The sequence below is a fragment of the Schistocerca nitens genome, chromosome 1 (assembly GCF_023898315.1).
Source record: "Schistocerca nitens isolate TAMUIC-IGC-003100 chromosome 1, iqSchNite1.1, whole genome shotgun sequence".
Taxonomy (NCBI): Eukaryota; Metazoa; Arthropoda; class Insecta; order Orthoptera; family Acrididae; genus Schistocerca; species Schistocerca nitens.
This window is the reverse complement of record NC_064614.1, coordinates 650,732,987-650,754,938: the sequence shown is the minus strand read 5'-3', so window position 1 is coordinate 650,754,938 and position 21,952 is coordinate 650,732,987. Positions and strand designations below refer to the sequence as shown.

General features: G+C 44.0%; 1 protein-coding gene across 2 annotated transcripts in view; it reads right to left on the bottom strand.

Annotated features, from left to right (window-relative positions):
* LOC126258671 (DNA polymerase epsilon subunit 2) overlaps window positions 1–21,952 on the bottom strand; it is a 137,149-nt gene that overhangs the window by 108,218 nt on the left and 6,979 nt on the right. For both annotated transcript variants that reach the window (XM_049955662.1, XM_049955659.1), the window contains exon 2: window positions 3,125–3,272. In XM_049955662.1, coding sequence (XP_049811619.1) covers window positions 3,125–3,241 — 117 coding nt within the window. In that variant the 5' untranslated portion in view covers window positions 3,242–3,272. The remainder of the gene's footprint in view (window positions 1–3,124; window positions 3,273–21,952) is intronic.

The following is a 21,952-nucleotide window of genomic DNA, read 5'->3' as shown; positions in this document are numbered from 1 at the left end:
GGACAGGTATGCTATATGTGTAATGGTGTGTGGTGGTAGCATCATTAGAATTCCCCTAAATAACATTAAAGAGGCAGAACCAAAGATAAAAAAGATGTAAGAATGCAGACAGTACTATTCTAGTTGGTAGATGGCATTGCGGCTTTGGTGGTGTTGGTGCAACATTTGGAGGAAGACATGTCTGCAGCAGCAGAGGTTTGATTTAAGGACTTTATAAAGTTGCGGAGATCATTGTATAGCTCAACCCAGAAGTTTTCATGGGTGTCAATGCTGTGCTTCGACTCAGAACATCATGCACAATTGATGGTCTTTGAAATTTTTTGCAACAGATGGGCTTACATAGGTGACAATATTATGTGTGGGATTTTATTTTCCAAATGGGTGATTTACAGTCAATCATGTTTGCAGTTGGGAATACAAAAACTGAATTTTGGTTTCTCACTATACTACATATAAAGTTCTGGTCTGTGATTATGTCAGAAACATTATACAGAGTTATGAACTCCATGGTCACTAGGTGTTTTAGACTCAGTTAATGTAATCAGAACTTGACAATCTGATCATACTACCACCAGAGGACATGGAACTAGGTATAATTACAACATTTCTTTCATTTGTATTGTTGCATATGTACAATCCATAAATAAATTACAATATTCAGTCAAGCTAACCACATTTTGCCAGCTGTGCTTACTAGCTGTGGGCTATTATTTGTAGTGTAGATCCCATGACCATTAATTTGAGTACTTCATACACAGTCAGGTAAGAAATGGGATAAATGTAAATGTGTGATCTGAACCTACAGTATCAGCGAAGAGCCACTGCTGTTCAGTTAAGTATCATTCCCAATAGCCCAGCAGCATACAGGATGAGAATTTACAATGTTCACTTTACACTATATTTTGCTAAACAACTTGCCAATTTCATAACACAATCACAGGAAAATTCCAAGTTACACTTGTAACTACTTACACACAGTTGCTTTCATACAACAGCCATATGAAATCATTTTACCTACAAAGACTTTATTTCAAATTTGCACGCTTATACATGGGCTATCTGGAAAGTAAATTCTGTTAGGTTGTAAATGGAATGCTGGCATACTTAATTAAATTAGAACAATTTTAAAACTACACCTACATTATTTCTCACATCACCTACATTGAGGTCTAAGAATTTATCACCTCTTAAAAAGCTGAAAAATTCCATTTGCATAACATTCTGCTGCCCGAGATTGCAGCCGGTCCATGACAACAACTTGACACTCTTCGTCTCATGGCGTCACAGCCAAACTTCAAAAATTTTCCCCATGACTTTTTTATTAATGTGAATATGTGGGAACATACACTGTTAAGTGCTCAAACGAACCATATAAAACTTTATGGATATGTTAACGGTATCAGACATACCAGTGCTGTAACCACAAATGTAATCTCTAACTGGATGAAGATCGTCACCGTAAGTGATTATATACACCATTGTACATGGTTCCTGACATCACTTTTCATCTCATTGTCTGCTTATTTTGTTCGCTCACTTTGTTAGTTCACTCAAGTCTGAAATGCTATAGATTTGGTCTGAAGATAATTTAGCTGGGTGTTCTGCTTTAATTCTTATGTGGAGACTCAGTGTTTAATCAGATTCTGGGAATAATTAAATGAACAGGAATCAGGTATTATGTTCACAGACAACATTTTTTCCCCCCGTGATTGTGTGTGTGTGTGTGTGTGTGTGTGTGTGTGTGTGTCAATTACCTTGAACATATCATTAAATTCATTTTTATTACATTTAAAATACCACTTCTTTCCTTACAAGATTAGTAATTGTGGAACAATTAAATACAGAAGCTTTTCTTCTGGTCTGTGTAATTTTCAAGTGCCATTTCATGCATAGTTATTTTTATATTTAAATTCCGATAGAACCTGAAATTATTTTTACATTGTGAAGTCCAATTATAAATTAACATATTCTTTTCCAGAAGGAAACAGCAATAAATTTCACAGTCAATTTATAGATTACCAAAAGAACTGTCTTCCAAGCCAACTGCGGTCCACTACAATTTTAAAATTCCTATTTAACTGTTTAATAATCCATGTAAAAGCATTACCAACAGAATCAAAGTTTACTTTAATGTTTGCATCATTGCTGATTATTTCGCATCAGAATTTACAAGAGTGAATATTTTCATTTCCCAGTTATTTTACATAATTTCAATTCATTTAAGAAGAGCCGGTGATGTTAAAGACTCAAAGCAATAGGGCCCAAACCTTTTTTCAGGTGCATAGAGGGGTGAAAATCACTGGAAAACAGAGGATGGGCTGCAATGTATATTTCAAAATGTCTCATCTGAACTGATGCAACAATTCTTGGTTTGTTTGGCAAAGTGTTGCTAAGCACTGTCATGCAAAAATACGGCACCAGCAGTTAAGGGACCTCATCACTTGTTTTGCATAACTCTTCTCAGTTTTCTTAATGTCCCACTGAAAACTTCAGAATAAACTGTCCTCCCACAGTCCATAAAATCTGTCAACAAAATTACTTTAGCATCCCCCCCCCCCCCCAAAAAAAAAAAAAAAAAAAAAAAAAAAAAAAAAAAAAGTGGCTGTAAACCTTTCTGCCTGCAATTTTTTTTTTTTTTGAGAAGGGGGGGTGGGGTTTGTAGGGCAACGACACCACACAGTTTACTGGAGATGTGTCTCCATGTTAGCATAATAAGCCCAAGTCACATCACCAATCAAGATTCTATTCAGTATGTCTTCTTCTTCTGCATCATTACAAAAAAGAAGTCATGATGATCAGCCATATATAGAGTTTTGCAATTCTCAAAGTAGTTTTGGATGTTAACAAGCACGGAACTTTTTGAGTTTCAATCATGAACCTATTCAAAATGAACTGAAAAATCTGTGGAAAGTTGTCCAGCAGTTGAAGTATCATGAAATGCAGCTACTTCAGGCAAATGAGAAACAATGTTACTGTCTCTTTATTGCATCTCTAAGCACACTGAAAATGGCACTGATGGTGTTACTGATACTTTCCAACAAGCAGTAAATCATTTTATTGAGTTATATTAAATTAAATATGAGAGTAATTTTTTAAACCTACATAGATAAACAGACAACTTTACATGTATTGCTAGCTCAATGTTGTCCTTTCCAATATTCGTTGTTTCCAGACATTGTTTTTGAATATGTTCTACAATTTTATCCAGCCATTCTTCTCTTTCTCTTTCTTCAAATGGCATTAGCTGTGACACCAGGAATGATGCTGCATCACTGAAACAAAACATATGCACACAGATAAACACAGGTATGTGTACAACTGCACAAACAGACTTACGAGAAAGATTTATTGTACATATGATCTATCATGTATCAACAAAAATCTCAGTTTTTGAAAATATAACTGGATAGATAAAAAATCTGCTCACCAAGCAGTGGCACAAGCAAACAAACACAAAAGTTAGGAAATGTGTAAGCTTTCAGAGTCAGTGGCTCCTCCTTCTGGCCGAAGGGTTGAAGGGAAAGGAAGAGGGATGGGGGAAAAGGACTGGTGAGGTTTAGGAAATGAGAATTACAGAAAAGACACCCAGAACCCCAGGTCAGTTGATAGTTACTGGATGAGATGAGAAGGAAAGACTGATTATTATTGGGGACTGCACTGGACAAGATTTGAAAACCTGAGAGCTTACAGGATAATAATCAAAAAAGAGATTGTAATCATCATCCAAGAGTTGACAAGAGCAGCAGAATGGCATGTGTGGCATAGGCACAGAGGCCGTGACTGTCATGTTGTAGTGCATGCTCTGGAACAGGATATTGTATGTTGCCAGTGTACACCTCCTGTATGTGTCCATTCATGCTCACTGATAACTTGGTGGTAGTCGTGCCAACGTAGAAGGCTGACCAGTGTTTACATAGTAGCTGGTATACAAAGTATCGTTTCACAAGTGGCTCTCCCTTTGATAGCATATGTTTTGCCAGTTGCAGGCCCAGTATAGGTGGTGGTAGGAGGAAGCTTATAGCTTGTCTTATAGCAAAGACGGTCACAGAAGTAGGAACCATACAACACAGAAATAGGTACAGAAGGAGAATACAGTCTGACCAGGATATTGCACAAACTGGGGTGGGGTGGTGGGGAGGAGGTTATAAAATGCTATTCTGGGTGAGCTGGACCTCATTCCAGGGCATGATTTTTTAGGTATCAGTAGTAACTGGTTTGGATGTGATGACTCAGGAAATCTGGTTTTGGACTAGGCTGGTGGGGTCATTACATCTGTTGAAGGTTGGGGTAAAAATGGTGGTGTATTGCCGTAAACAATCTGTAACTGAACGAATACATTTGCCTCAAATACTGAGATGGAAAGTATGGTAACAGCCAGAATGTAAGTACTGTTGTTTGGTTGGTTGGTTGGTTGTTTGGGGAAGGAGACCAGACAGCGAGGTCATCGGTCTCATCGGATTAGGGAAGGACGGGGAAGGAAGTCGGCCGTGCCCTTTGAAAGGAACCATCCCGGCATTTGCCTGGAGCGATTTAGGGAAATCACGGAAAACCTAAATCAGGATGGCCGGACGCGGGATTGAACCGTCGTCCTCCCGAATGCGAGTCCAGTGTCTAACCACTGCGCCACCTCGCTCGGTACTGTTGTTTGTTAGTAGGTTTAATGTTAAGAGGTGTGTATCTGCCCCTCAGCGAGGATGAGGTCAACATCAAAGAAAGTGGCATGGGATTCAGAATCTGACTACATGAGATTTAATTGGGAGAACATACTTAAGAGATTTCAAAAATTTTTACTGATCAGCCTCAGCATGAGGCACAGCCTTACCATGAGTCAATAAGGAAGAGCAGGGGCCATCCTGGTTCCCATAGCCATGTCTCTGATATGTTTTTATGTCTGCACCTCAAAGGTACAGTAGTGGTTACTAAGCATAAAGTTGATTAAGGTGGTTTGGAATCAGGTGGGTGCTGGTTGATGTATGAGGGTTGACTGAAAAGTAATGCCTCCACCTTCATAACTCTTCAACAATTGGCAACATTGGTACGCAGCAGGTTCTAGCTTGTTCCGTAGCCTCTTCTCTACAACTCCAGTTGGCAGGAAGCCCTAGCATTGAACGGTTGTATTCTTACAGTGTAAAGTAAAGAACCCTGCACAGATGGTCGGTCAATGCGGTTTAAACAATGTGCAATCATTCAATTCTTGACAGCAAAAGGTGTCACCCCAAAGGAGAGTCAGCAGAGAACGAAAGCAGTTTATGGTGATTGTGTTCATGTGAGTACTGTGTGTCACTGGGTGAGTGAATTTGAAGACGTTGAGGTGGGAACATCTGACCTGTGTGACAAACAAAGAATGGGACATCCTGTGACAGCAACCACAGAGTTTGACAAGCAAAATGCTGACAGATTGATTCAGGACTATCGTCGTATCACTCAGAGAGAAATCGCAAGCACAATCGACATTTCACAAGAACATGTGGGTCCCATTATTGCTTTGCTTGGCTATCGATGCACAATGGGTACCCTGGATGCTGACTCCTGAAATGAAAGTGCACAGACTTGAAATTTGCCACAAATTCCTCTCATGTTACAAGAATGAAGGTGATGCCTTTCTCCATTCAACTGTGGCAGGAGACAAAACGTGGGTACATCATTACAACCTGGAGACAAAACGTCAGTCTATGGAATACCGACATAAACACTCGCCCCAGAAAAAGAAATTCCAGAGGCAGCACTCAGCTGGAATAAACATGGCCAAAGTTTCTGGGACGAAGATGGTGTTATCCATGTTGATTTCCTTGATCGTGGAACACCAATAAATTCAGAGCGTTATATCACAGCACTCCGAAATTTGAAACAACGGCTAACAAGGGTCCAAAAGGAAAAGGGAAATATTTCCAGCAGCATCACAATGCCAAACCACATTCTTCATGTGCCACCACAGCAGAACTTCAGAGACTGAATCTCACCACTGTACGGCATCCCCCACACAGTCCAGATTTAGTACCATCTGACTTCCATCTGTTCCCAATAATGAAAGATGGTCTGCAGGGACATCATTATGCTTCTGATGAAGACGTTGAGACAACTGTGAGACTGTGGTTGCAGAAACAGAATGTAGACTTCTTCTTTGACAGCTTCAGCAAACTTGATCATCATTGGCAGAAATGTATTCAATTGGCTGGTGGTTATGTGGAAAGTGAACATTGGTAATTAAAGATCACATTCTAAGGATTATTTCTGTATTTGATTTATTAAAATATTCCCATACAAACCCAATTAATGAAGGTGGAGCCATTACCCTTCATTCAACCTTTGTACTCTTCAGCAGCTTGGCCAACCTTCCTAACATCCCTCACACTTCACCACTGCCTCCCAGACCAACGGTAACTCTGCACTACAAGAACTGGCCACAACAGAACAGTGTTCTTAACCTCTCGTCTAAGGCAATCTCCCCTCCTGAATTATCTGTATTATCCATGGGTCTCAATTTCAGCCCTGAATCTATCTTTAATCACTCTGCTTTGGTGAAGAACCTATTTTCCTTCACACACTAAGTGAACTGGAAATATCACTTTGTAACCCAGACCCAAAACCTTTCTAACAACAAACTTAACACTAAACCCTGCCTTCAACAGTTCCAACTGCAATCCCAACCTGATCCACCACCACTATCTCAAAATTACTCCCCCCCCCCCCCCCCCCCAGCAGACTTTCCCTTCCAGCCATCGTTTGAGAGTGCAAAAGGATGGGGGGGGGGGGGTGTAATTCTCCAATGCAGAGGCTCGAGCAAAGTGCTCAGCAATCACGTTTGTGTCGGTAGATAGCACACCATTTATGATAACCCCAGGAACACCTGTTGGGGTCTGGTACCCGAAAACACGTTTGATCTTTGCCCAGACTTGGGAAGGATCGTATGGCACCCAACAGTCAAACTGTATCTCTCCCAAGTCTCCTACTTCCGTCGTTAGATAAGGTGGCGAACAAGGGCACGGAACCGTTTAAAAGTCTATGAGGTGCTCCAGATAAAGGTGCCGCTTATGCCTCTGTAGAACTCGCCGACACTTCGTAATTGCTTCAGCGACTTCCGGCGACCACCAAGACTGCCTTACGCGGGAGGCACCCTAAAGAGCAAGGGATCACATTTTCTGCTGCAGAAACAACTGTTGTAGTCACCTGCTCAACCATCACATTGATGTTACCATGTGGGGGAGATTCAACAGTGACAGCAGAGGTGAAAGTTTCCCAGTCCACCTTGTTTAAAGCACATCTGGGCAGGCATCCACGGTCACTACCACACAGGTCGTCATGTGCTCTCCAGTGGATAGGTGGGAGAAGTCCAGGGCCGCAAATTGATAAATCAATGGCCAAGTAACTGCCATGAGCCACACTGAAAGATGTGGCGGCCCCAGTATTTAAGAGGCAGACGTCGAACTGAGACAGTAAAGTTTCGACATCTCTGCCTCGGCCAGTAAGCATGGTGCCACCCCACATGGGGTTATGGGCATTAAAATCTCCCAGAAGTATGTAAGGTTTAGACAGTTGATCAGTCAGTGCAGCCAATACAATCAGGGGTACTGTACCATCTGGAGGAAGATATACATTTCAGATAGTTATTTCCTGTGCCGTCGTCATTCTGACAGACACAGCTTCAAGAGGGGTTTGAAGGGGCACAGTGTCACAATGGACAGAGTTTAGGACATAAACGCTAACTCCACCTAACACTCGCTTATAGTCGTGACGGTTCCTATAATATCCCTTATAGCCATAGAGGGCAGAGGTCTGCATTGCCAGCAACCAGGTTTCCTGGAGGACAATGCAGATAGCATGTGTAAAGCTTTAGAGTTGCCGTAGCTCAGCCAGGCGGTGGAAAAAAACAACGCAATTCCACTGTAAGATAATGTCATCGTGAGACTGTGAAGGTACGGAACATTCAATGAGGAAATTTATGCATCAGAGTCACCTGCTCCACCAACTTATTGCCTGAGCAGTCTATATCCATTTTTTAAAATTTTTTTTATTTATTTATTTATTTATGGTTTTAGAACGCAAAACTGCTACGGTCATTAGCGCCCAGTCTGTGACAGGTAAAGGTAAAAAAACGAAACTGGAAACCAGCAGCAATGGGAGCAAAACTCAAAAAAGTGGGGAAACTAAAAAATGGAAAGAAAGCTTAAAACACCACTATAGAAAGAGGGTTGTTTGTCCCCAAAAAGAGCTTCAAATGACTGATGTCATCTCACTGGCACTAATAAACTCGAGAATGCGATCGGCTGAGCGCATATCATCTGCTAAAATGGAAGATATATCAGGCAACAACTGTAGACAGCCGCGTAATGGAGTAAAATAGGGGCACTGAAGTAAAAGGTGTCTCACCGTCCACAGTTGAGAGCAGTGGGGACAGAGTGGGGGAGGATCGCCGCTTAAAAGATGTCAATGGCTAAAAAGACAGTGCCCTATCCGGAGTCTAGTTAAAATTACCTCCTCCCGACAACGAGTTCAGGAGGAAGAGATCCAACCACAGGGAAGAGCTTTCACATCCCACAAATTATTATTGGGAAGGATCGACCAATGTGCATGCCATAAAAGAGCAACACGACGACATAAAACACTCCGTAGATTGGCGAAGGGAATCATGCAAATAGCTGGCTGAAGAAGAGAGACTGCAGCCTTGGCTGCCTCATTTCCACAGATACCAACATGTCCTGGGATCCAGAGGAACGCCACAGAGACGCCCCCCATGTGGAGCAAGTGGAGGCAGTCCTGAATCCGGTGGACCAAAGGGTGGACAGGGTAGAGAGCTTAGAGACTGAGGAGAGAGCTGAGCGAATCTGAGCAGATAACATACTGTATCCACTGGTGGCGACGGATGTATTGGACAGCCTGGAGAACACCCTAAAGCTCCGCAGTAAAAACCGAACATGGGTCAGAAAGCCGAAATCGATTGGGGGTGCCGCCAACAATATAGGCACTCCCAACACCAAACACTGTTTTTGAGCCATCAGTGTAAATAAATGTGGCATCCTTCATTTGTGCGCATAGAGCAGCAAATGCCCAATGATAAACAAGAGAAGGGGTACCATCCTTGGGAAACTGACAAAGGTCACGGAGCAGACAGGTCCGGGGCCGGAGCCAAGGTGGTGCTGTACCCCAAGTTGTCAAGAAAGTTTTAGGAAAGTGGAAGGAAAGAGAACGTAGCAGTTGACGGAAGTGGACTCCTGCTGGTAGTAGGGAGGAAGGGCGGCCTGCATACCCTAAATCCAAGGAGGCGTGGAAAAAAATGTCATGGGCCGGATTAGAAGGCATGGAAGACAGATGGCTAGCATAACGACTCAGAAGGACAGCTCGCTGATTGGACAGCGGAGGTTCAGCAGTCTCAGCATAAAGGCTTTCCACAGGGCTGGTGTAAAAAGCTCCAGACACTAAACGTAATCCATGGTGGTGGGTAGAGTAGGGACGCTGAAGAATAGACGGCCGAGCAGAGGAGTAAACTATGCTTCCATAGTCCAATTTCAAGTGCACTAAGCTGCGATAGAGGCGGAGAAGGACCACTCGGTCCGCTCCCCAGGAGGTGCCATTCAGGACACGGAGGGTGTTGAGGGATCACAGACAGCGAGCCGAAAGATAGAAAATGTGGGAGGATCAGCACAGTTTCCTGTCAAACATAAGACCCAAGAATTTAGCAACGTCCGCGAACAGAAGGTTAACAGGGCCTAGATGTAAGGAAGGTGGAAGAACTCCATACAACGCCAAAAATTAACACAAATGGTCTTACTGGGAGAAAAGCGGAAGCCGGTTTCGATGCTCCAAGAGTGGAGGTGATCGAAACATCCTTGAAGACGTCGTTCAAGAAGGCTGGTCCGTTGAGAGCTGTAGTAGATCGCAAAATCGTCCACAAAGATGGAGCCCGAGACATCAGGAAGGAGACAATCCATAATTGGATTTATTGCAATGGCATACAGTACAACACTTAGCACGGAGCCCTGGTGTACCCAGTTTTCTTGGGAGAAGGTAAGGGAGAAAGTAGTGTTCACCCGCACTTTAAATGTGCGCTCTGCCATAAATTCACAAAGAAAAAGGGGCAACCAACCTCGAAAGCCCCAAGAGAACAGTGTGCGGAGGATGCCTGTCCTCCAACAGGTATCGTATGCTCTCTCCAGTCAAAAAATATTGCTACTTTTTGGCGTCTCCTGAGAAAATTGTTCATGATATAAGTGGAGAGAGCAACAAGATGGTCAACTGCAGAACGATGCTTTCGGAATCCGCATTGGGCAGGTGTTAAAAGACTTCGGGACTCCAGCCACCAGGCTAAACGGCAATTCACCATACGCTCCAAAACCTTACATACACTATTCGTGAGAGAAATGGGGCGATAGCTAGAGGGGAGATGTTTGTCCTTTCCAGATTTCGAAACAGGAACGACAATAGCTTCCCGCCATCGTCTGGGAAAAGTACAGTCAGTCCAAATTCGATTATAAAGGTGAAGGAGGTAACGCAGACTATGGTATGATAAATGCAGCAACATTTGGTTGTGGATACCATCTGGTCCTGGGGTGGAAGAGCGAGAAGAAGAGAGTGCTTGTTCGAGTTCCCGCATGGAGAAAACAGTATTATAGCTTTCGCGATTTTGAGAGGAGAAAGCAAGAGGTTGCGCTTCCGCTGCACGTTTCTTTGGGAGAAACGCTGGCGGGTAATTTGAAGAGCTTGAAATCTCAGCAAAGTGTTGACCCAATGAGTTAGAAATTGCGACAGGGTCCACTAATGTATCATGCGCGACAGTGAGCCCAGAGACCAGGGAGAAACTAGGTGCGCCAGATAACCGTCGAATCCGAATCCAAACTTCCGAGGAGAGAGTGAAGGTGTTAAACGAGCTAGTAAAGAAGTCCCAGCTTGCCTTCTTGCTATCACGAATGACGCGACAGCATCGCGCACGGAACTGCTTGTAGCGGATACAGTTAGCCAAAGTAGGACGGTACCGGAAAACGTCGGCGCTCACTTATTGCATCATGGCATGCCTTGTTCCACCAAGGAACTGGGGGCGGCACCATGGCAATTCTGAGGTGCGAGGTATTGAACGTTCCGCAGCTGTAAGAATAACTTCTGTAATATGAGTGACCTCATCGTCGACGCTAGGAAAGTGACGGTCATCGAATGTCGCTAGAGACGAAAAAAGTGTCCAATCGGCTTGGGCAAACTTCCAGCGCCTCGGGCGCATATATAGCACTTGCGACTGCAATCTAAGGACACATGGAAAGTGGTCACTTGAGTGTGTATCAGCAAGAGCGAACCATTCAAAGCGCCATGCTAGCGGAACAGTACCGACCGAAAGGTCCTAATGAGAGAAATTTGTCATGGAGGCAGACAAAAATGTAGGGTCCCCAGTGTTGAGGCAAACAAGATCCGCTTGATGGAGGAAGACGTTGATCAATAGTGAGCCGCGCGGACAAGGACGCGGAGATCCCCAAAGTGGGTGGTGGGCATTGAAGTCCACAACCAGCAAATAGGGGGGCGGAAGCTGACTAAGAAGATGAAGGAGATCAGTTCTTGCCATTGGTGTGGACGATGGAATGTAGACAGTAGAGAATGGAATGTAGACAGTAGACGATGGAATGTAGACAGTACAAAGAGAGAAGGTGTATCCAGAAAGGGAAAGACAGACAGCGACAGCTTGGAAGGAACTGTTTAAGGGGACTGGGTGATAATGGAGAGTATCGTGGAGAAGAATCATGAGACCTCCATGTGCTGGAGTGCCTTCAACAGAGGAGACATCAAATCGGACTGACTGAAAATGGGGGAAAACAATGCGATCGTGGGGACGCAGCTTTGTTTCCTGAAGACAGAAGATGACCGGCGAGTAGGATCGTAAGAGGATCGACAATTCATTCCAATTGGCTCGAATGCCGTGAACATTCCAATGGATAATGGACATAGGGTGGACAGGAAAGGGAAGAATGTGACCAAGGTTGCCCTCAACTCAACGGCTGCTCAGAGCCGGCGACCGACAGCGTGGAACGGCATTCAGCCAAAGGCAGAAGATCCTGATGCATAGGTTGTTCAGGAGCAGCTCCTGCCACCAGCAATCGGCTGGTTGAATGGCCACCAGCAGTGCGCCTCGGCGACACAGAAGACGACCGAGGGTGGTTACCGCCATGTGGTGCTGTACATGAGACACCCCGTGGCAGAGAAGGAGACGCACTGGGTTTCTTATTAGCCTTCTTGGAAACAGGACATTGAGATTGAGGAGGAATCTATGGTTGTGAACTTGGGGTATGTAAAAAGTCTTCACGAGTAGGCTCTTTTTTGGTAGTCTGAGTGTCTGCTTTTGGAGCTCGAGATTTAGCAGAACCCAATGAAGGGTGAGCCATAGAGTGAACAGGTGAGGGTGTGGAGGTTGAACAGGCGATCTTTGCGCTAGTCGATCTGACGACCGTGGCACTAAACGTGAGATCACAAGTCTGCGTGGCTGCCTCCTTTGTTGGCCAAGGAGAGGCAAGGACAGTGCTGTATTTACCTGCGTGAGGCACAGTGGGCTTTCGACTGGCGAATAACTTTCGAGCAGCAAAGGTCGACACCTTTTCCTTCACTCTGATTTCCTGAATGAGACGTTTGTCTTTAAAAATGGGGCAGTCTCTAGAGGAAGCAGCGTGGTCACCCATACAGTTGATGCAACGAGGGGATGGAGGTGGACAAGCACCCTCATGGGCATTCTTGCTACACGTAACGCATTTGGCCGGATTGGAACAGGACTGGCTGGTATGATTGAACCGCTGACACTGATAGCAACGGGTAGGGTTTGGGATGTAAGGGCGAACAGAAATTATCTCATAGCCCGCTTTTATGTTTGATGGAAGTTGAACTCTGTCAAATGTCAAGAAGACAGTACAGGTTGGAACGATATTCGTGTCAACTCTTCTCATGACTCTATGAACAGCCATTACGCCCTGGTCAGACAATCGTGAGCTCGGACAATCCGTCGAGGGAGCGTGTATAAACGACCCCACGCGATGAATTTAAAGTGCGGTGCACTTCCACCTGGACAGGGAAGGTGTGTAGCAGTGAAGTACGCATTAATTTTTGTGCCTGGAGGGCACTGACTGTTTCTAGCAACAAGGTGCCATTTTGTAGTCGGGAACAAGACTTTACAGGACCTGCAATTGCGTCAACACCTTTCTGAATAGTGAAAGGGTTGACTGTGGAGAAATCTTGACCTTAGTCCGACCGAGAAACAACAAGGAACTGTGGCAACGATGGAAGAACTGTCTGCGGCTGAGACTCATTGAACTTACATTTGTGAGCAGACATAGTAGATGATGAGGAAACCATTGCAGAAGTATACCCCATGATTACCGGCATCTCCGATGGCGCACTCCTTCCTTGAGGGCACTCCCGCCTTAGGTGATTGTTCACACCTCAGGTCACACCTCCCGAGAAACAGACGGAGGGACCAATCGGCACTTTCGGAAGGTATCAGCTTGGGTAATCACCCCTCCCTGGGCCTGGCCGTTACCAGGAGGTACGTATGTGTCCTACCTGTCTACCTGGGGTGGGGAATTACATGTTACCCCGTCACCGGCTACGCGTGGGAATGCATGGGTCGGCCTTCAGACACCCACAGGGAGGAAAAAAGAGAAAGGGAGGAACAAAGGAAAGGAAAGGAAAGGAAAGGAAAGGAAAAGAAAGAAGAGAGTTCTCAAATGCCGCAGCGGAGAAAATGGGAATGAGAATACGTAAGGAAGGACAAAGACTTGCCAGCAGAGAAGGCGAAGAAGAGAGACTGTTTTACAGTTTTGAGTGTCCGTCTCCGGACGTAGGCTCTAAACATACTCCCAGAGGGGGAGAAAGGGAAGGGAAGATGCGGAGGTCGGAGGGGGGGGGGGGATGTGGGGGGGGGGGGGGGGCGGGTATGATGTGGAAAAGGAAAGTATGCAGCCCGGAAGGGAAGGAGGGCCACATTAGCTCGGGGTCCCGTGCTCGCTATGCACGTATCCACAAAAGAGTTGTGGACCCCCTGGGGGGATATCCCTTGTGTCTGAGAGTCTGATGAGATGTAGGTCCTCAGCGAACACCAGAAACTCCACCTCATCCTCAGACACAGAGCTTGTAGGTAGCAATGGTGTCAGTGCCACCACAATTTCCTTGGTCTTGGGGGTCTTCTTTCTGGATTTCTCTCGCTGCTCCTTGGGTTTCCCTGGCTGGGAGGACTTCACTGGCTCAGTCTCCAGGACTAAAGATGAGCGGAAAGCCCTATGACCAGTTGCTTTTGAACTCTTCAGCCAGTGGCAGGCGTCATCTTTCCCACTAGCAGAAATCTGGGAAGAGTGACTCCAAGGGACCCCTTCCTAGCGAGAGAAGGCAAAGAAGACTTCTGCTTCTCTGGCTCAGAAGTGGGGACTGGTGTCCCCAATGGTTGGGTGGGGGGTGTTGCTTCCTAAGTAGGTGGTTGGGGAGCAACAGTGAAGAAAATGACCCCCACCATCAAGGGAGCTGGTGTAGTCTTATGGCTCTGACAGGTGACTGGGTTTGGCAAAGCTGATGGGGCCAGAACTGTTGTAGTGGCGACGTAAGACAATGTCATACATACGGGGTGCAGGCGTTCAAATTTTCTCTTAGTCTCAGAGTAGGTCAGTTGGTCCAGGTTCTTCCACTTCATGATTTTCCTTTCTTCCTGGAGAATCCTGCAGTCTGGCGAGGAATGCGAATGGCGCTCTCCGCAGTTGACACAGATGGGAGGTGCAGCACATGGAGTACTGGGATGTGATGGGTGTCTGCAATCTCGACACGTGACACTGGAAGTACAGCGGGAAGACATATGGCCGAACTTCAGCACTTAATGCACCGCATTGGGGGAGGGATATAGGGCTATAGGGCTTTACATCACAGTGGTAGACCATCACTCAGACCTTCTCAGGCAATGAATCACCCTCGAAGGCCAAGGTGAAGGCACCAGTATCAACCTGATTATCCCTCGGACACGGGTGGACACGCCAGACGAAATGTACACCTCGCTGCTCTAAATTGGCGCATAGCTCATCGTCATACTGCTAAAGAAGGTCCCTGTGAAATATGATACCCTGGACCATATTTAAGCTCTTATGGGGCATGATGGTTACAGAAACATCCCCCAGCTTGTCACAAGCAAGTAACGTCCGTGCCAGGGCAAAGGATGCCATTTTGATCAAGACTGGCCCAGATCCCATTTTGGACAAGCCCTCAGCCTCCCCAAACTTGTCCTCTAAATGCTCAACAAAAAAATGTGGCTTCATCGTCATGAAAGATTACCCATCAGCTCACGAACATACAAGGTACCCGGGCGAATAACATCCGCTGCCATCCTTCGCCTGATATTCCTCCCATGGTGTGGCCAGGGAGGGGAATGATTTGGGATTGTACTTCTGTGCATTGAATTGAGCTCATGAACGCTTAGAGATTGCTAGTGTTTCACCACCAGCAAGAGATCATGGACTATGCTTCATTGTGTGTCATCCGCCCTGATGCCACTCACTCTGACCAGGGGCCCTCCCCCCGGATGCTACCCAGCCACAGCAAAGGCCAATTGGCAGGATGGGCATTGCCGGGAGTCCCGATGCCCCAGGGGGATGGCAGCTACCCCTTGGCATATGTGGGGAGTTAACAGCACACGCATCAGCAGAGCAATCCCTGTGTGGTCAGGGGGCTACAACCAAAAGGGTACATGGCGGCCCCACCTCAATGGACTGGCTACAGTGCTGTACATCAGGTGCTAAGAAGTCCATGGTTATCATCGACACAGAAAGCAACACTGCATAGTTCATGATGGAAAACGCACCCAGGAAGGTGTCCTCGCCCAACAGATGGAAAATGAATGGGACTGAAATGCGACGACGAGAAAGTGGGCTAAAGATCTCAATGCATGATGAACACAATGCACCATGTAAGGCGCCCTTCCCTAATTGGCTCGCTCTTCGGGAAAATTTTGAAAAATGGAGGTGAAGCCCTGCAGGGGACCATCACATAAAGGCCAAAACGTGTGAAACTCCTTTTAGTCATCTCTTATGACAGGCAGGAATACCTCGGGCCTATTCTAACCCCCGGACCCGCAGGGGGTTCGATGGAAGTATCACATGGTCAAAGGTGAGGAAGAGAGTCCAGGTTGGCACTAATTCTTTATGAATTCTTTTCATGACACGGTAAATTGCAGTCACTTTGCGGTCAGTGATAATGGCTGTTATTTCAGCCTCAGCCAAGCCATCAAGCATCCAAGTGTATATGGCACCACGGAAGAAATCGGAGTGCAGTGGGCCTCTACTTTAAAAGGATAGCTGTGGAGAAGGGTTGCATTAAGCAGTTTCTGTGCTTGAAAAGCACTATCCGTCTCCAAAAGCAACGTCCCATTACACAATGGCATCTACACCCTTCTGAATAACAAATGGATTAACTGTTGTGAAAATTTGACCAGTTTCTGTGTATGACACCATGAGCTATCGAGGTGCAGCCAGGAGAGGTATCTTTCATATCAACCCATTAACAATTCTGAGGTTGTGGAGAAAATACCCATGATTGCCAGCATCTGACAGCACACTCCTTCCTGCTGGGGGCTCACCCACCTTTATGTGATTGTCCACACCTCAGGTCACATCTCGCAGGATCCAGGCAGAAGGACCAATCAGCACAGACAAAGGTATCAGCTCAGGCAGTCACCCCTCCCTGTGCCAACCTTTGCCAGGGGGTACGTACGAGCTCCACTTGTTTACACACAGCTGGGAATTATGCATTACTCAGTCACCTGTTACACATTAAACGTGTGGGCCAGCCTTCAGTAATACACAGGGAGGAAGAAAGAGAAGAAGAAAAAGAAAAGGAAAACGAGAGACCTCAAATGCCATGGTGGAGGAAAGGTAAGAAAAGGAAGAACAGGGAAAGAATGATGGGTGGAAAGAACAAATCCATACATGGTTTTAACAAGAACTTCGGTTTCCCGAAGAAGACATATGACTCCGTCCACAAGGAAGAGGAAAAGACTAGCAGGAAGACAGACATGCACTAGTACGAAGATAGACATGCAGCACAGAAAGGAATGTAACACTGCAAAGACTTGGGACTCATGTCAGCCAAGCACGTACTCACCAAAGAGTGGTGAGCCCCACAGGGAGGGGGCAGGGGTTGTGGCAACAATGATAACTAAAGTACAAAGAACAACTAAACCAAGCAGAAAGATATGCAAGTTCCGTAAACTAGATAAAAAATCATTAGTGTCTTATCTCAATAAGAACTTGAGCAAGCAGAGGAATTATATCTCAACTTTAAAAGAATAGTTGATCATGCACTGGATAGATATGTACTCAGTCAACAATTCATAATGGGAGGGAACCTCCATGGTATACCATCACTGTAAACAGGGTATATACGCGGACATGGAAAACAGATTCCCGGATTTTTCCCAGTTAACAATACACTTTCTCCCGGGTGAAAATACTTTTTCCATGTTAAGTGACAGATTACTTTTTCCATGTTAAGTGACAGATTACTTTTTCTCAGAACCGTAAAACTTAATCTTTTGAATGGTTATGGTTTTATACACTGGGGTAGAATTTCCCAGCATATTAGAAAACGAAACTCAAGGGAAAAAACATGTTTTGGAAAGATCTTTGATGTGCATTGCATATTTTCATATTATGAAAGTATAAATTCGAATTCCACCAAACACCGCATGTTGTTGTTGTTGTTGTTGTCGTCTTCAGTCCTGAGACTGGTTTGATGCAGCTCTCCATGCTACTCTATCCTATGCAAGCTTCTTCATCTCCCAGTACCTAATGCAACCTACATCCTTCTGAATCTGCTTGGTGTATTCATCTCTTGGTCTCCCTCTACAATTTTTACCCTCCACGCTGCCCTCCAATACTAAATTGGTGATCCCTTGATGCCTCAGAACATGTCCTACCAACCGATCCCTTCTTCTTGTCAAGTTGTGCCACAAACTCCTCTTCTCCCCAATTCTATTCAATACTTCCTCATTAGTTACGCGATCTACCCATCTAATCTTCAGCATTCTTCTGTTGCACCACATTTCGAAAGCTTCTATTCTCATCTTGTCCAAACTATTTATCATCTATGTTTCACTTCCATACATGGCTAAACTCCATACAAATACTTTCAGAAACAACTTCCTGACACTTAAATCATTACTCGATGTTAACAAATTTCTCTTCTTCAGAAACGCTTTCCTTGCCATTGCCAGTCTACATTTTATATCCTCTCTACTTCGATCATCATCAGTTATTTTGCTCCCCAAATAGCAAAACTCCTTTACTACTTTAAGTGTCTCATTTCCTAATCTAATACCCTCAACATCACCCGACTTAATTCGACTACATTCCATTATCCTCGTTTTGCTTTTGTTGATGTTCATCTTATATACTCCCTTCAAGACACTGTCCATTCCGTTCAACTGCTCTTCCAAGTCCTTTGTTGTCTCTGATAGAATTACAATGTCATCGGCGAACCTCAAAGTTTTTATTTCTTCTCCATGGATTTTAATACATACTCCGAATTTTTTTTTGTTTCCTTCACTGCTTGCTCAATATACAGATTGAATAATAACATCGGGGAGAGGCTACAACCCTGTCTCACTCCCTTCCCAACCACTGCTTCCCTTTCATGTCCCTCAACTCTTATAACTACAATTTGGTTTCCATACAAATTGTAAATAGCCTTTCTCTCCCTGTATTTTACCCCTGCCACCTTCAGAATTTGAAAGAGAGTATTCCAGTCAACATTGTTAAAAGCTTTCTCTAAGTCTACAAATGCTAGAAACGTAGGTTTGCCTTTCGTTAATCTTTCTTCTAAGATAAGCCGTAGGGTCAGTATTGCCTCACATGTTCCAATATTTCTACGGAATCCAAACTGATCTTCCCCAAGATCGGCTTCTACTAGTTTTTCCATTCGTCTGTAAAGAATTCGCGTTAGTATTTTGCAGCTGTGACTTATTAAACTGATACTTCGGTAATTTTCACATCTGTCAACACCTGCTTTCTTTGGGATTGGAATTATTATATTCTTCTTGAAATCTGAGGGTATTTCGCCTGTCTCATACATCTTGCTCACCAGATGGTAGAGTTTTGTCAGGACTGGCTCTCCCACGGCTGTCAGTAGTTCTAATGGAATGTTGTTTACTCCCGGGCCTAGTTTCGACTCAGGTCTTTCAGTGCTCTGTCTAACTCTTCACGCAGCATCGTAACTCCCATTTCATCTTCATCTACATCCTCTTCCATTTCCATAATATTGCCCTGAAGTACATCACCCTTGTATAGACACACTATATACTCCTTCCACCTTTCTGCTTTCCCTTCTTTGCTTAGAACTGGGTTTCCATCTGAGCTCTTAATATTCATGCAAGTGGTTCTCTTTTCTCCAAAGGTCTCTTTAATTTTCCTGTAAGCAGTATCTATCTTACCCCTAGTGAGATAAGCCTCTACATCCTTACATTTGTCCTCTAGCCATCCCTGCTTAGCCATTTTGCACTGCCTGTCGATCTCATTTCTGAGACGTTTGTATTCCTTTTTGCCAGCTTCATTTACTGCATTTTTATATTTTCTCCTTTCATCAATTAAATTCAATATTTCTTCTGTTACCCAAGGATTTCTACTAGCCCTCGTCTTTTTACCTACTTGATCCTCTGCTGCCTTCACTACTTCATCCCTCAAAGCTACCCATTCTTCTTCTACTGTATTTCTTTCCCCCATTCCTGCCATTTGTTCCCTTACGCTCTCCCTGAAACTCTGTACAACCTCTGGTTTAATCAGTTTATCCAGGTCCCATCTCCTTAAACTCCCACCTTTTTGCAGTTTCTTCAGTTTTAATCTACCGCATGTTACTTCCCAAATAGAGATCACGATGCACTTTTGTAAGCCAGTCATAGGTCATGTCATGTGTTCTCATTGGCCGATGACAGCGGATATTCAGTGTATAGGACATGTGATGCAGTTGGCCAATAGCAACATCACTGATAAGTAGCGCAAACACACAAATAGGAAAAGTTAATGGTTTAAATTAATATAGTGTTGCTACAAGAAAAGGAAAGCTTTCACATATAAGATTGGTCTCTAATTAAGCTTTCACATATAATTTTGATATTTTTTGCACGTGTCACACTTTAAGATAAATCCCCCAAATGTGCCAGTAAAATTTTTAACAACGACGAGAATGTCTGATCTTCTGGGATTGAAATTCTTCTGAACGGTCGTCCTCAAAGAGTTAATTTTTAAATGAGAGTCAAACAGTCTGTGATTTAAGAAATTCAATGTACATTCTCGCACTTAGTTCATCTTGGGTAACAGAAAATTTACTTTCAAAGTATGCTTTTCAAACAACCATTCGCAATATTTTCCCACGACCTGTTAGAAACAGGTTCAATCCAGCAGTTGCCAGAGAGCGCCAGATAACAGGTGTCACAGCATTTGCTCAGCTACAATGACGCAAGAAGGCCGTATGTTCGTATGTGAAAAACATTAAAAGATCTTACATTAAGTAATAATGGAAACATGACTCCAAGAGCAGGGGAATTTTGTGAACCATACTAAAATGCATAATTTGGCGTAAAGTGCATATTCCTATGTCCAGATTCGGATGCATATTTTCTTGAGTACCAGTCCTGTATTCTCTGATGTTTGGTTCTTTATTATTACATAATGCCATACATGCTAGAATATGGAAATGTGCACTTGAAATGCAGCGAACAGTTGAACTAGCCAATAGTGTGTAATTAAACACTTCATTCCAAATAAATTGACTGCCTCTGTGGAAAAGATTAGTAAAGCCAAATTTCTTTAGCAAACCAACAAAAATAACTTCATTGTTCTGCAAGGCTCGACTATCAGAAAGGTGGAAATAAAATCTGAAACTAAAAAAAATTTTAGCCTTCCGTAATTATGTGAATGTATTTCAATTCACTTGATAGTTCCCGGCCACAGAAATCCATTTTCCTTTCATTTGACATGAGAGCTATAGATGAACAGGAAACAGCAAAATTGATAAACATAAACACGGGTCACGTGGAGACTACCCACCTCCCCACTACAACTGAGACTGCTCTGTGTATCAGCCCCATATCTACGACATTTCTGAACCGGGGCAATATTAGATACTGCCCCCACCACCACTGAGAGTTTGAGGCAAGACGCCAAAAATTTTTAAAAATCGACTTTTCAAAAAGATGCTCATTTTGTAGTGTACATCTTTTTGAAGATGTCTGATACGTAAAACATACGTGCTTGAGGAAATATAAGACATGTTATTTGGTCTTAAGTGTACCGAAGTATTGCCACGCTCCTTCACACAGCATTCTTCTATCGCACGTCACTGTATTTCGCTATGTGGAATTCAAATGTGTAATATTTTATAATGGATGCCATCAAACTACCTTCAGGACAGTGGATATTAATACGTCCTGTGGTGCCTCTCCTGCTCCCACTCGGCCGGTTTGACATCCTGCTCCTCTTTAAAAAAACTCGCTATCTGTACTGCATGGGATTATTTGTAAGTGGGAGGACAAGAACACACTACAAGTTTTGCAATATTTATTGCATATTAGCTGATAACTTTCTGCTTTATGTGGCATAAAATTAAATATAGGATACATAAACCAGTAAAGACAAGAGACAAGCAAGACAGTGTACATTTCTTCAATCCGTAAGTCCTAGCTTTTTCTTCTCTGTAACCTTGCTACACCTTTACATGGCATGCTTTCCTTTCTGGGAAAGGATCTATTAACTCATCAAAGCTCGTCAAACATTTCGCTACATGAAAAAACGAAATGTCGTTGTCTAACATTGCATAAGCTGTTAATACAAATAGTACCCAAGACTGGTGCGGTTTCTGGATCTGATCGAGTGTATTTTATCACTATCTGCTAGATAAAACTAAATAGCTCTGCATAATATTGCAGCAATTGTAACATGCACCAAATAAACGAGACTGGTTTGACACA